The 14,427-nt window shown below is 37.7% G+C and overlaps 1 protein-coding gene across 1 annotated transcript in view; it reads right to left on the bottom strand.

Moving 5' to 3' along the window:
* Positions 1 to 327: 327 nt before the first annotated feature.
* The window catches only part of GRM8 (glutamate metabotropic receptor 8), a 757,410-nt gene continuing 743,310 nt past the window's right edge, over positions 328 to 14,427 (bottom strand). The window contains exons 9-10 of the mRNA XM_028104923.1: positions 6,605 to 6,851; positions 328 to 377 (exon numbers count right to left, since the gene is read on the bottom strand). Coding sequence (XP_027960724.1) covers positions 328 to 377; positions 6,605 to 6,851 — 297 coding nt within the window. The remainder of the gene's footprint in view (positions 378 to 6,604; positions 6,852 to 14,427) is intronic.

A 14,427-nucleotide genomic window follows, 5' to 3' on the forward strand; every position in this document is an offset into this window, starting at 1 on the left:
AATAACATCAGACATGGTTTATTTCAACAGCATTTTTTTTTCACAAGCTAACATTAGTTTTCCTTTTGTGATTTTTTTTTTTTTAACTGCTTATGAGTAAGCAATACTTTAGCTTGACACTCATTGGTTGTACTGTATAAAATGGGTTTTTTTTTCACTCTGTTATTGATACTTTTGGCTCATGGCTACTTTGTGTTCCTTACAAGATTGACTATTGATTTGATTGATTGTAGTCTACAGAGATCTCCAGGAGTGAGTTTTGGCGATGTCATGTTTATTGTTTAAGATCACATACCAGATTTCTTCATATTGTACCATTTCCCTGTTTCAGATTGAATGATTGCTGTAGCTGATATATGTTGTCTTAGTAGAGGAAGCTGTTAAGACAAATTAAAACAGATTAATAGCACATCAAAATAAATTATTTTGCTAAAATGATTTTAAAATTCAAATCCTATAATCACTATTTTTATGATGTTCCATTTTTATAACATGTTACTTATTTTTTAAACCATGTAGTAGGAATTCAGAGATCACAGGAATAATAATGCACCAACAGTTTTAATCTATAAAACCACTAGTCTTGTCTATAGTATTTAGCAGAAACCAAAAATGGAAAAGTTCTAATTACAATAAATTTAGGTGAAATTCAATTTAAATGTGTGTTTTGACTAACAAAGATACACAATATGAAAAATGAAAGAACACATAAATTATCTATCCCGTAAAAGACAAAAAATATTTTTTTACGACCTAAGTTAAAGACCTCAATGCTTTGAGTCTGATTTGATAACCCAAAACAGAATGAGTATTTTCCACTTAAAAACAAATAATACTTTTATTTATTATTATTCTTTATTTATTTTGGGGGGGAGAGAGAGAGAGAGAGAGAGAAGAGAGGGGTGGAGGGAGAGGGAGAGAGAGAGAATCCTAAGCAGAACCCAAACCCAGTGCAGAGCGTGACACGGGGCTCGGTCTCATGACTCTGAGATCATGACCTGAGCTGAAATCAAGAGTTGGACCCTTAACCGACTGAGCCACCCATGCACCCCTTAAAAACAAATAATACTTTTAGACTGTAGAAGTGAACGTAGTAAAATATGAAGTATATAGAATATTTGTAAATATGTATATTGCCAGTACATATTTATGCTCTGGTTTCAATCAAAGGATACAAATGAAGATGTTTAAAAACAAAGACTCAAAGAAGGAAATATATATTTAATTGTTCTGGTACCAACTCACTATAAAGTAAAACTTATTATTGTAAGATTATTAGAAAGATATGAATAACAAAGTATTCTAAGTCAAATTTATACTCATGCTGAAATTTTCCAAGAATGTGAACTTAAATCCAAATAATTCCTTCGGTTTTTTTTAAAGATGTGATGGGATAAATCTCTGTTCTAAAATTCAAATGTGATGTCCTATTTTTCGGTGGAATTCCAGAATGCATAATTGTAAGAAAAAATGCTAAACATGTATGTATTTCACTACATAAATCCAATTCATAAGGAAACAGATTCTTAGGTAATTATTTAGTTTTTGAACATTAAATAAGCAAATTATAAAGCTCCTCCTCTGGAAGCGTAGGACTGGCAATCAGACTCATTCCATTTTAGTTCACATCAACATCATAATTGACCAGACAAGATCTTACCTGAGGCTGAGATCACATAACGTTCACAATTACAAAAATAAATGCAGAAAGTCTAAGGAAGTACTAATCATACATGTTTTTACTATTTTCGATTTCATTGACTATTATGAGCTTCATGCCAAAAATAGCTGACATATCTGCTTCTCTCATCTCCATTGTTCATACTTCTAGAAGGGTTTTTATTGTGGCACACAGAAAGGAAGTAGGTTTTAGATCTGGTTTTAAATTACATTCTGTTCCCTACAAAATGAGTTTAGAAAAAGATCGGTGAACCAAGTCACTGGGCCTCAGTTTCATCGCTAGTCCAAAATCCACAACATTGGGGTTTTGTGAGGATGAAGGAGGAGTAGGTTTGTCGGGGAGCAGCTGTGTGTGGCAGAACAAATATGGAATCCTACTTTCCTACTCACCCCTTCCACAAGGCTAACTGTCCGTGATATTCCATTTGGTGTGAAATGAAACACAATGATTTTTATGCTTGTGTACTTTTTTAAAAAGTTTTTTTAAATTTCTAAATCTATAATGCTCTCATATACCTCTAAATTCCCTGTAAGAAAGCAAAATCTGTACGTCAACTCTCTTTTTGAAGGATTTTCATATAGTTTTTGAAGAAAGATGAAGAAAAACTGTTGTAAGAGTTAGAAAAACAACCCTTAGAAATGGTGGTTCAATGCCCTGCCCTATTCAGTATCTTCAAAAGTAGCTAAAAATGTAGGAAATATTTATCAAGTTTGTAGATAGCTGGAAAGAAAAATTATGGTGGAAACAGAAGAACAAGAGCCAAAAAAGACCTTGAGGAAGATGATATTCAGAAGATGTTAATTTAACAGAAGGTGATTTGGATCAGACCATTCAAGGATCATTCCAACTTCAAGACTCTATAGCTAATTAAAGATTCATACTTCATTTTTTGAACTCTTCAAAGTTATCCCCGGGGAAAAAGATGGTAGAATTCTACTGAGAACTCTGACTATAATTTACAAAAGGAAAGTCATCTTAATTTTTCTAAGAAAAAGGGATGCAAGGCTATGGACACGGATGATTTAGTCAATGGGAAAACAGTGATGAGGGACAAACTGTGAAAGGCAGAAGCCTCGTGAGAATCTTTATCCTGGAAGTATTACAGAGTGAAATATATCAGAGATGCACATGTGCGCTGCTAGGGAGTTTTTATAGCAGGGATGAATAGACTTCTATGACGATCCGTTTTGGAATACAGCAATAGTGAATTGCCTTGTGGACACCACACTGTGTTCATGAGCTAGAGAAAGCACTTCCACCTTTAGCAGCAGCTGTTTTCATGAATTATTCATGAACACTGCTTAAGGAATACCATGTTACAGCATTTGTTAATTGGACAGAGTTGATAAATTCATACACATCAACTTTGTTTCTAACTCCCTTTCCACACACTTTTATGAAACAACACTTGACCTTTTTTTATGTGAAATGTAGCACTCTGCAAATTCAGTAATTAACATGGACTCATTGGTCTCCCTTCCAGCTTCATATTACTTACATTTATTCTGTGGAGATTTTGAAGCTTTAAAACCTTAAATATGTGGCCAGAATTTCTGGCGTTAACAAGTAATCTTTAAGATGAAAGTTTCTAAGTGTAATGGACTTAGAGAGCTCCATGGCCACGAAGGAAAAGCATTGCATGTACATCATAAATACATTGCTAATTGGTCAGGAAAAAAAAATCCCACAACAATGGAATGGCGCCATAATTACCCAAATCCTTCACATATTAAAAAGAAGAAGAAAGAGGGATGCTAAAACACTAGTTTTTGAATTTCAATCTTTTCTATTAATGATAGAGCAAACTACATTTTCAAGGCAGCAATGACACTTCTACCTTATTTATATGGTGATATGCAGTTTACAAAACACTTTCTCCCGTGTCACTGTAATGGTGACTTGTCACAAGTCTCGTAGCAGAAGGTATGAGAATACAGCAACATGGATATTGTTCCAGTGGATTAACCAGACCTCGCTCGATTTACTGAGAACAGATTCCACCCATCCCCAGAGGAGGCATTTTAAGTCTGAGGAGGCACGGGGTGCCTGGGTGGCTCAGTCTGTTGAGCGGCCAACTCTTGATTTCAGCTGGGGTCATGATCTTGGAGTCCTGGGGTAGAGTCCCACCTCGGGCTCTGTGCTCAGCACACAGTCTGCTTGAGGATTCTCTCACCCTCCCCCTCTGCCCCTCCCGTCGCTCCAGTTCTCCCTCTTTCTCCAGAATTAATAAATAAATCTTTGGGGAAAAAAATCTGAGGAGGCACAGTTTAGGTACAGACAGACAGCTGAAGGACAAAGTTCCAATATTCAGTTCTACTTCTAAAGACATAAGACACATTTTAGAGTTGGGTGCCTGGGTGGCTCAGTTGGTTAAGCAACTGCCTTCGGCTCAGGTCATGATCCTGGAGTCCCAGGATCGAGTCCCGCATCAGGCTCCCTGCTCGGCGAGGGGCCTACTTCTCCCTCTAACCCTCCCCGCTCTCATGTACTTTCTCACTCTCTCAAAATAAATAAATAAATCTTTAAAAAAAAAGACACATTTTAGAAGAAAAATATTGCATTTAAGTTATTAGGGTTATTGATACTTGTAGGGAATGTGATTTTAGAAGACTCTCGCCTCAAAACCACTGATCCGTGTAGTCAAGGTAACAGGGACGCAGGGAGTCCACGATCCCTGGTGATGCAAGTGAACAAGGATCAACAGCGGTTCCGGCAGTGGGATGGCGGAAGGATGTGTAAAGATTTCATGCACTGTCTCTCCTGAATGTGTCAACTATAATCACTCATCTGGACCCAATTTATTCAAATCCAAACTACTTAAAAGATGAACGTCCTAAAGTTGCCAAAGTACAATTTAACCGTCTTTCAGGTAGTAATCCACTTAATCTCGATTGACCTTTTGAACTTTCTTTTACCTTCCAAAAGTGGGCACCTGACTCCTACAGCAGAGTATAGGCTTACCTCCCATACAGGCCCCACATTTATGATCTTTCATTCTTATTTCAGAGAAAATAGGGAAATGCATTCTTGCTATAGAATTTCTACTTCAATATCAACAGAAAATAATAGAAGGAAAACAAAGCATATGAGACTTACTTCTATTAAATATGGGATTAGTCTTTATCAGTGCTGGGACTATTCCTCTTCAGGGAACCTATTTATTTTTTTTAAAAGAGTAGGAAAATTTATTAATTTTTTTTCTCTTACCACTTTCCAGAAGTGAGTCTGGGATGACCAGTATTTATTTCAATGTCTGTTTGGTTGTTCCCATTTGCAACCATATAACATCAGGTTTTCTAGAGTGTTGCTAAAAAACAAGTCCAACTGTAGGCTCTGGTGAGTCGTGGTGAGAAGCGCCAATAGCGGCCAAGAGCAGTTTGCCAGCATCCTACAACAGGTTTTAACTGTCTGCACTGATGCTTTTGAGGTAGAAAAACACAGATAAAATTCTGCCCTCAAATCACACGCACTGAACTCCGACACCTTTGATAGTTGTTATAGTGCTTCTTTTGCTAAAAGACCAAATAGGCCCATTATAACTAAATTGCTTACCTATAATCAGAGATGATTATAATGATTTGTTATCAAAACCTGTCTTTATTGTGACTTTTCTCGCAGTTTTTCAGGGTTTCTGTTTGCAGAAAGGTGAATATGTGGGGAGTGTTTGTGGAATTCTTAAAAGGCTTCCTGATGTGCAAGTGACTAAATTTGGTTATGAGTGAGCTGAAGGCAATCTTCCCAGAAAATCTGACCAATAATTCCAAGAAGTCTAATAGTAATTGTAGTCAGTAAGCTTCATTGATTAATACTTATCTTCTAAGGCCATTTCTGCATATGGGGCATTAGAATAGACAACGTTCATCTGGAAATCTTGATGTAAGAAAAGGTTTATGTTTTAATAATTACATCAGATAAAATCCACACTTAATCTTCCCTGTATTTCATGTCAGAAGTACAGAGAATAGGGAATACAGCCTGCTGGGAGGAATCTGAGAGTAAGAGTATTTTTGCATAGGGTTTTATCCTTAATTATTAAATAGGTTGTTATATTTCCCAAAAACAGGAAGCCTGAGGTCTAATGCAAGAAACTTGGCTTTCATATCTTTTTGATCCATCTACAGAAACTAGTAATGTAAAGATTGTATGTTTTTTTTTTTTACTCTACTCGGCTATCTAGTATTTTACAATACAGATCTTCAACCTATTTGCTATTCTTCCATAGATACCAAAACGGACCAGTTAAACTCTGCTGGATTAGCTTGGTCCTGGCGTGTTGGTATCGTGAGCTCCTTCAGGGGTGACTAGAGAGAAGAGGAAGGTGAGTGAGGAGGGGACGAGTGGTTCGGTGGCTGATAAGAAGGACCCTATTTTCAGGGTCATGAGGTTTTCAGAGAAGAGCTCTAACTATCTTAATATAACCAAGAAGGGGCCACTTGGGGGAAATAAGTATTAACTATGATTTAACCTAACATGTTAACCCACTAGTTTTCTCATTTCCCTAAATACTTATGTACCATATCACTTATTTAAGATCTTTGAGCAACCAATAAACCAGTAGAGAACAACCAAAGTTGAACTAACAGAGACTGGAGAATAGTTCCTAAGTGCCAAAAGATAATTTTATACATAGAAGATAGTTCCAGCTTCAGATGCTTGGTAATGCCTCAAAAGGGAGCCATGAGGGTCATACTTTGTAAAAGAGATTTTGTGTGCACGGTCATGCTCTGGAGAAGAGCCACTCGCCTTGAAATCGTTGGGTTCTAACCAAATGGTTCTCACTGCCATGATGGTCTCATGGTGTGCGAGTCGCACTATGCCCCTGAAACCATGTAGCACAGTCCCCCAGACTAGAAGAATGTTCAACGTACATCTGTTAGGAAGTGCTCCCGCTCTTGACCATCGGAAAGTCTACAGATGACTTACTGTTGGTTTCAAGACTCTCACAGAGTTCACTTTTCACCTCTCCATTTGGTCTGTCATTTCCTTTCTGGATCAGTTTGCTTTGCACGGTGGCAGCCGTTACCACGGCCTTGAAGCTCCTCTTGCGTTTTTGAACGTTCTGCTCTGGATGAAAAATTATAATATAAACCTTGGGCATATACAGCATGCCCAGAGACACCGAAGCACTTAAACTCATGGAGACAGTAAGTGTTGTTGTCTGGATGTACATCTGAGGGGAGGAAAAAAGAAAGAATCAGTGTTGGCGAGCCTGATCTAACATCAAGCAAACAGCACAACCATTTTCTGTAACGATCGCAGCTTCTCTGCTCAGGGTGCATGAAAAGGTACTTATAGAAATTGCCCTTAATAACAGTCAAGCAATTCTTTATCCCTACCTGCAAATATGGGTAAAGTTGTCTTGTTTATGGAGCCTAATTCCTTAAAACAAACACAAACAACTAAGCTGAGGAAGTTTAGTTTCCTTTTTAGTTTATATTTAAACATATATAAGAAAAGAAACCAAAACCATTCTGGCCAAAGAGTAACATTTTATGCCACACATCCCTTCTTCAGAGAGGTATTAGAGGGTCAAGTGTAATTCTTTTAACAATAAACTTAGCCTAGAAGGTTATAGCGGAAATGAGCGGGAGTGAACATCCAGAACATCATTATTGCCCACCATTGCTTGACTAATGCTGGCATTTGCATCTTCACATCATGACTTAATTTCAGCTATCAAACCTGATAAACCTCATGAACATTCCATACAGGCTTGATTTTTTAATACCACCCGCCACCCCAAGGACAATTCCAGAGGGTTTCTCAATGGTGGCATCATATCAAAATAAACACGGGTGCTTTTACAAAATCCATGACTCTCCTCCAAAATTTAAATATGCCCTCTGGGGATAGTGTTCTGGCATCTGCATTTTGAAAATTCTCCTCCTATGCTCATTCCTTACACTTAATGCACTGAAATTGACTGCTGTGGTACTTAAAAAGAGCAGTCTCTCTGGAAGATTCTTCTTCCTAGAATCTAGAGGTCAGCAAGCTGAAAAAGCCAAACTTAAAATCACTTTGGCTTTTTCATTATGGTATGAAAGCAGACATGATAGCATTTTAATCTTTTTTTAAAAATTTCTCAGTGTTACTGAGTTATAACTGAAAAACAGAAATTGTGTATTTAGGGTGTACAACTCGATGTTTTGATAAACAACTATAGGGTGAAATGATCTTTGCTCTCAAGTAATTAACATAGCCATCACCTCACCTAGTTACCACTTTCTTTCATTGTTCCTTTTATGTTTTTGTGCCGAGAATGCTTAAGATCTACCCGGCTTAGTGAATTCCCAGACTATAGCACAGTATTGTAAACTATAGTTGCCATGCTGCATATTAGATCCCCAGAAGTTATCCATGCATAACTGAAACTGCATGTGTTTTGACTAACATCTCTCCATTTCCTCCTTCCCCTCCCCCTGGCAAACACTGTTCAACCCTCCGCTTTGATGAGTCTGACTATTTTAAGGTTCTACATATAAGTGGATCATGCAGTATTTGTCTTTCTGTGTCTGGCTAATTTCACTTAGCATTGTGTCCTCCAGATTCATCCCTGTGGATGCAGATTGTGGGATTTCCTTCTTTTTTAAGAATGAATAATATTCCCTTGTAGGTATATATCACACCTTCAAAAATAAAAACCTCTGACCTACTTCCAGTTTTCATGTCCTGAGCTCAAAGTATAATTTCCCCCAAATAACTTGGAATACTGAGGCCACAAAGAAGCTCTTAGAGGTTCCCTTCCTCCTATCTAGGATCCTCGTTAATATCTGTTCACTCTAACAATATTTCTGAAAATGTAAAGTGTCACATTGTATCAGGCAATCCCCAGGACCCAAACTAATTGTATCCTGTTAAATAAGGGATCAAAAAACATTCACCTTCAAAGGTAAGTACCTGAATCAGCACTTCTCTTAACAGAGGGTAAAGCTGTGAGGTAAAGAACTGTCCAAACAATGAGAAGAACTTCAGGCACTAGTACTAAGAGACTACCCTTGTCTATGAAATCACACCAAGCTGGTTACTGAGTTTGCTGTTCATCTATCACCAAGGCAGTCCTTTGCATACGACCTCATTGTGAGTATAGGAATACCCTTCAACAAGGTGATATAGATGGGTTTGTTTCAAAGTTCACTTCCTCCAGGAAGTCCTCCATGATGTCTTACCTTAACTATAATGTTATAATGGTGTCTTATTTTACTTCTAAGCACTAATGCATTGAAAAATCAATACACTGGAGCACTTACCAATGCATAACTACATAATTATAACTGTGACTTATAAGTAATTACAACTGTGATTTATATGACCTTTGTAGTAAATTATGAAATGCACAAGTAGGGTTTAAACTTCCTTAGAGGCTTAACCTACATTCTTTTCCTTATAAACCTCTAAGAAACTATACAAGATTCTACATACAAAAACTACTGAAAAACTGCTCATTACTCTTAGGTATATAAAGCTCTTCAAGAAGAACAGTTTTCCACAAGATCTGATTTACACAAATCATACAGAACATGCCTTCCAAATTTTTCCACTCTGTCAATTGGACATCAGCAATGGCTATAACATAAGGTAGAAGACATTTTAAGAAATGAAAAGTGATGAGGTATGAATCCAGATTCTAGCTTGGGCTCATGCATATTAGCTTCAACAGAGACATGAGTCAAATACATTCCTCAGCAAAGGGATAAATTATTACACGTCCTGACCTCTTCTGCCAATAAGTGAAACCCCATGTTAAATTTGAGAGAACCAAGGATCTGCAATTAAGAAAGTCCTGATAAAATATGGATATGTGCCTTCAAATCCCCCTAAGCTTGTCCATCTACTTTTCAGCAACTTGTTATTATGAATACTTATAAACTTCAAAGTGTTAGTTAATCCTCTCTAAATTTCTACTTACTCTCCAGTTAGCATTTCTGCAGGAAGCCTATGTAGAAAATAGGCTATAGAGAAAGGACATTAAAGTAGGCAAACAATACCCCCGAATGCAAACCATAGACATAAATATCCCAAAGCCCACTCAAATAGGTAACCATCAGTTTTGTCCCAGTCAGACCCTGCCAACTCAATTTAGCTTAAAAACCAAACAACAAACCAACAACAACAACAAAAAACCTCTACGGTCAAACCGACGTGAAATGATGGGAACACCCACACTGATTCGCTGGATTCTTTTCAAAAATCTTAATCTGTTGGTCTTGCTAAAATGTATACTACTAGTCTAAATAATACATAATTACCTTTCTATTTTGAAAGCCTTGTAAATTTTCTCTGCTACCATAAATATAAATGGTAATTTTCTTCCCTGATTCAGAATCATTTCTGTAATATATAATAATGTGATCTTGCTAAATATTAGGCATGAAGAAGGTTTTGGATTGCTAGTTTCCATATTAAATATGTTACTGCAGTCTATCTTTTAGGCAAACCAACTCAATGGAAGATGTAATAAAAAAGACATGAGGATTAGACAGTACTGTGCTTAGTGGCCAAGCTCTCCATCAGACACTATGCTTTCAAATTACACCAAAAGGCCGATTTTACTTATGTGCTCTCTTAAAACAGCTTCTGAAAAATTTTCATGTGAAGTTAATACAGAAAAAGCATCTATACAAAACTGTACCTAAAATCCAAAAACTTACAGTGGCCCAGAATTTGTTACAAGGCATTGCAGTGTTAGTAAACTAAGTTTTTGAACTTCATCTTTGAATATTTAATGAAATGACAGTCATATATACATAACCCCAGTGAAAGCAACAATGGCAAAACACACAAAGAAATAAAAATGCCACCTATTCTCACTCTAGAGAAACTAAATCTTCAGCATCATCGATTCTTGCATTCCAAATATCTCCCATATTTAAAAATAAATGTAGAAATTATATCAGAAAATTGAAAATGAGCATTTGATTCCAGAAAACTCATAGATTTTTGTATAGCTATAGAAAATTCTAATTATCTGAGCCATGTAAGAAAGGAACACCACTGCTTATAGTTTTTGTTGTTGTTGTTCTTAAGATAAAGAAATTTACAGAAAACTCTGGAGTTGCCTTGTGGGCGGTTAAAGCCTCAAGTCAACCCACCAGGTGACAATCTAATCTCTAATAAAACTTCCCTGGCAATTGGACAGCTGTGTGATCTTATTTTCCTCTCTGACCTTTAATTTCTTACCTATGAAGTTGGGGGAAAATAATACTTTTCTCATAGAAGGGTTACAGGGTGGAATGACATAATCTTTATAAAATGCCTCAAAGGTACAAAACAGCAGTAGCTCAACAAAGATCATTTAGCCTACGGCTTTGAATCTAAAAGGACATTAACAAAGCACCCTTCCAGGTATCCAGGATAAGAGAGGGGCTTGTGAGTCAGTTACACAAAGCAATTTTGTTTCGTGAATAGCTAACTGCTATACCCTTAACTACAGGATGTCAAGGGAAAGGCTTTTGTAATCCTACTTCAAAGTAGACAGAATAAAATTTGCCCCAAAAGTCAGCACTACTTGCCGATGTCAAGGCTATATTCACTGCCTGTGCTATAGTTCTAGAATAACACACTGGCTCTCTGCATCAAAGTTACAACTCACCAGAAAGCAGAAGGGAACAATATTAACTCCCTCAAACCCACATAAATCCATTGAGAGATGCTGACAATGGTACCGGATATGTTAATGTAACCTGCTTTTTTCCAACTTGTTTTTTATGCCCCACCTTCTGCCCCCTGTCACTCTAAAATATTAATAACCAGAGGAAGGAGAGCATCTTTTCTGTTACATCCACTGGTAGCCTGTCACTCCCTCTGCCTCCACACCCCATAGACATTTTGAACCTGAAAGAGTCAGATGCACTGAAACAGATTTAAATGATCTCTGGAGAAGCCAGGAAGGGCTGGCACAATGGAGAACACTACCACGACACCTTTTCTGGGACCTACTCTAGTAACTCTCTGTTCTCCAAAGGGGTCATTTGTGCACATTCAGGGTCTACTGGTCACGGCCTGGAATCATTAACAACTCCAGGAAGAACTGAGGAGGGAGGAGATTATATTACTTCAGGAAAAGGGTCAGTCAGAGAACTCCATAGACTCAGACATCCATCCTGGTAAGTTTTCAACCCCTTAGTAACAAAGTGACCCTATTATGAGACCTAAAACCCAAGGCAGATTTGTGCCATCTGAAAAGAAACAAATTCATTATTTACTCCTGAATATTTCTGCCTTGCCTTGGATGGTTGAATTTCACTTTTTGCTGTAGTCAGCCAGATTCTATTTGGCCATTTTGCACACAGTCTGACCAGTGAGAAAGCTATGTTAACACTTAAAGCCTGCCTTTCTCTGCTTCTATTACCTATCCCCTCATCTGTGTGTCCCTCAAAGTGGCACCTAAATCCAGAAATGGATTTTATTCTGCTTTTCAGCCAGGCTTTAGTCAATGGACCTCAAAACCTCATTACTAGAAGTTATTTACATTCTTTTTAAGATTTTATTTATTTATTTATTTGAGCGAGAGAGAGCACATGAGGGGGGGAGGGTCAGAGGGCAAAGCAGACTCCCTGCTGAGCAGAGAACCCGATGCGGGACTCCATCCAGGGACTCCAGGATCATGAGCATGATCCAGGATCATGACCTGAGCTAAAGCTTAACCAACTGAGCCACCCAGGCGCCCTTTACATTTTTTTTAAAAAGATAAGTTTACAAAGAAATTGTGCGGTTGTCTTGTGGTGGTAAAGGCCCCAAATCAACCAATCATGCAACATCGAAACTCCAATAAAACTCTCCTGCAATTGGATACAGCAAATATCAAAGGCAACAATTCAACTCTTCTGCCTGAGACTAGATGCTGGTGAACTGTCACCAAGTCTCTATCAAACATTCTACCATTGTTTCTGTTTTGTTTATTTCAAATGCCTCGCTGGTTTCTTCTACTTAGCTAATTCTGAGGGAACTTCCTCATCTCTGTATCATTTTTATATTGATGTACCCCAGACCTCAGTCCTTAGGTATCTATGTATCTATTCTCTATCTATCTATCTCTCTCTCTATCTATCTCTCTCTCTCTCTATCTATCTATCTCTCTATCTATCTATCTATCTATCATCTATCCATCTGTCTATTGCTCTGTCCTCATTGGTCTCTTGATCATCACACTTGGCATTATGGCCTTAAACCAGGACTGGGTCCCTGAGTGTGCTACCTGTACACAGGTTCCTTCACTTAGAAGTCCCTTCACACTTGATTTAATGCTCTGTTGTCACTGTTCTGAAATTCTTCATAATTTTTGAACAAGTAGACCTGCATTTTCATATTTCACTGGGCCCTACAAATAATATAGGTAGCTCTGCCTTGAAAAACTATTTACATGCTGACAAACTCCAGACTTCCCTGAGGAAATCTAATCACCTTCTGGGTACTCCCCTTGGATGTCTGATTTATACATAAAACTAACAAGCATCTGAACACCATCTTCATTCCTAAACCTACCCTTCTGGTCATCTTCTTTATCTTAATTCCATCATTCATTTTCCAAAGGACAAAGCCCTTGAAATTGTCCTTGACTCCTCTCTTACACTCTTTATCTCTGAAGAATCCTATTGATTCCACCTTCAAAATTTGTCCAGACAGGTCATTTTCTACTACCCCCACTGGAACTACATTGGTCTTAGCCAACATCATCTCTCATTTGGATTATCACAAAAGCTCTCCTATTGACTTCTCTTCTTCTCCCCTTGCTCCCTTCTGTCTGATCATCAGATTGATCTTAACACAGCAGACAGAATAATCCCATTATTCATAAGTCAGGTTAGGTCACCCCTACTCTCAAAACTTTACAATGACTTCCCTTTGATGGTGTGCCTAATGGCCTACAAGGTCCTCTGAGCTGACAGGGCTTTACTCTTTCCCTCTTGCATTCTCTTCCCACCATACTGGCCTCCTGGATGATCCTGGAACATACCAACCATGCTTCTGCTTTGGGGCTTCTATATTTGAAGACTTGCTCCTTCATTTCCTTTAGTTCTTTCCTGACCTGTCCTCTCCAGGGAGACCTCTCCTAAACATTGTTAAATACTATGAGTCCCACCCTCTACCAGCAATCCTCGGCTTTATTTTAATCCTCAGCATGTAACATTTTCTAGCATAAAAGTCTATATATTTTACTAATTTAATGTATGTATTGTCTGTTTCCCTTAATTAGAATAAAAATTCCATGAGTCCAGGGATTTTTACCTGTTTTGTCCACTGCTACAAACTCAACCTAGGACCACTGCCTGGTTGGCATACATTTGCTACATTCCTTGAGGTGGTACAGGACCTTACTCTTGAATTTGGCATTTGAAGGAAATGACCCATGTAGTTTCAAGAGGGAGACAATAAATCAGAGTCTAAAGCTGGAAAAATAGAAGATGTCTCAAATCAACATCTAGATGGAGACAGAAACTCTTGGATGGATAAACATGATCCTCTTCTATACTGTAAATATGACAGTATTGTTTTCAACTTAGCAACAGACAATATAAATTAAGTCAATGGTTTCCATTTGGGAATATGAGAGCCCTGGACTTGGCCCTGGATCCCTCCCCAATGTAAGAACATTATAACCCAGGATAATGCACTTACAATATTTATAAGCTTCCACAGACATAATTCAAAGGACTTTAGAAGACAATCGATGTAAAATATTGGCACAGCACCTGGCATATAGTAATCAGTAAGTGATACCTACTATTGTCATAACTTAACCTTGACCC

This window comes from Eumetopias jubatus, unplaced genomic scaffold (genome assembly GCF_037043125.1).
Source record: "Eumetopias jubatus isolate StellerSeaLion01/CBP00866 unplaced genomic scaffold, mEumJub1_p1.0 scaffold_14, whole genome shotgun sequence".
Taxonomy (NCBI): domain Eukaryota; kingdom Metazoa; phylum Chordata; class Mammalia; order Carnivora; family Otariidae; genus Eumetopias; species Eumetopias jubatus.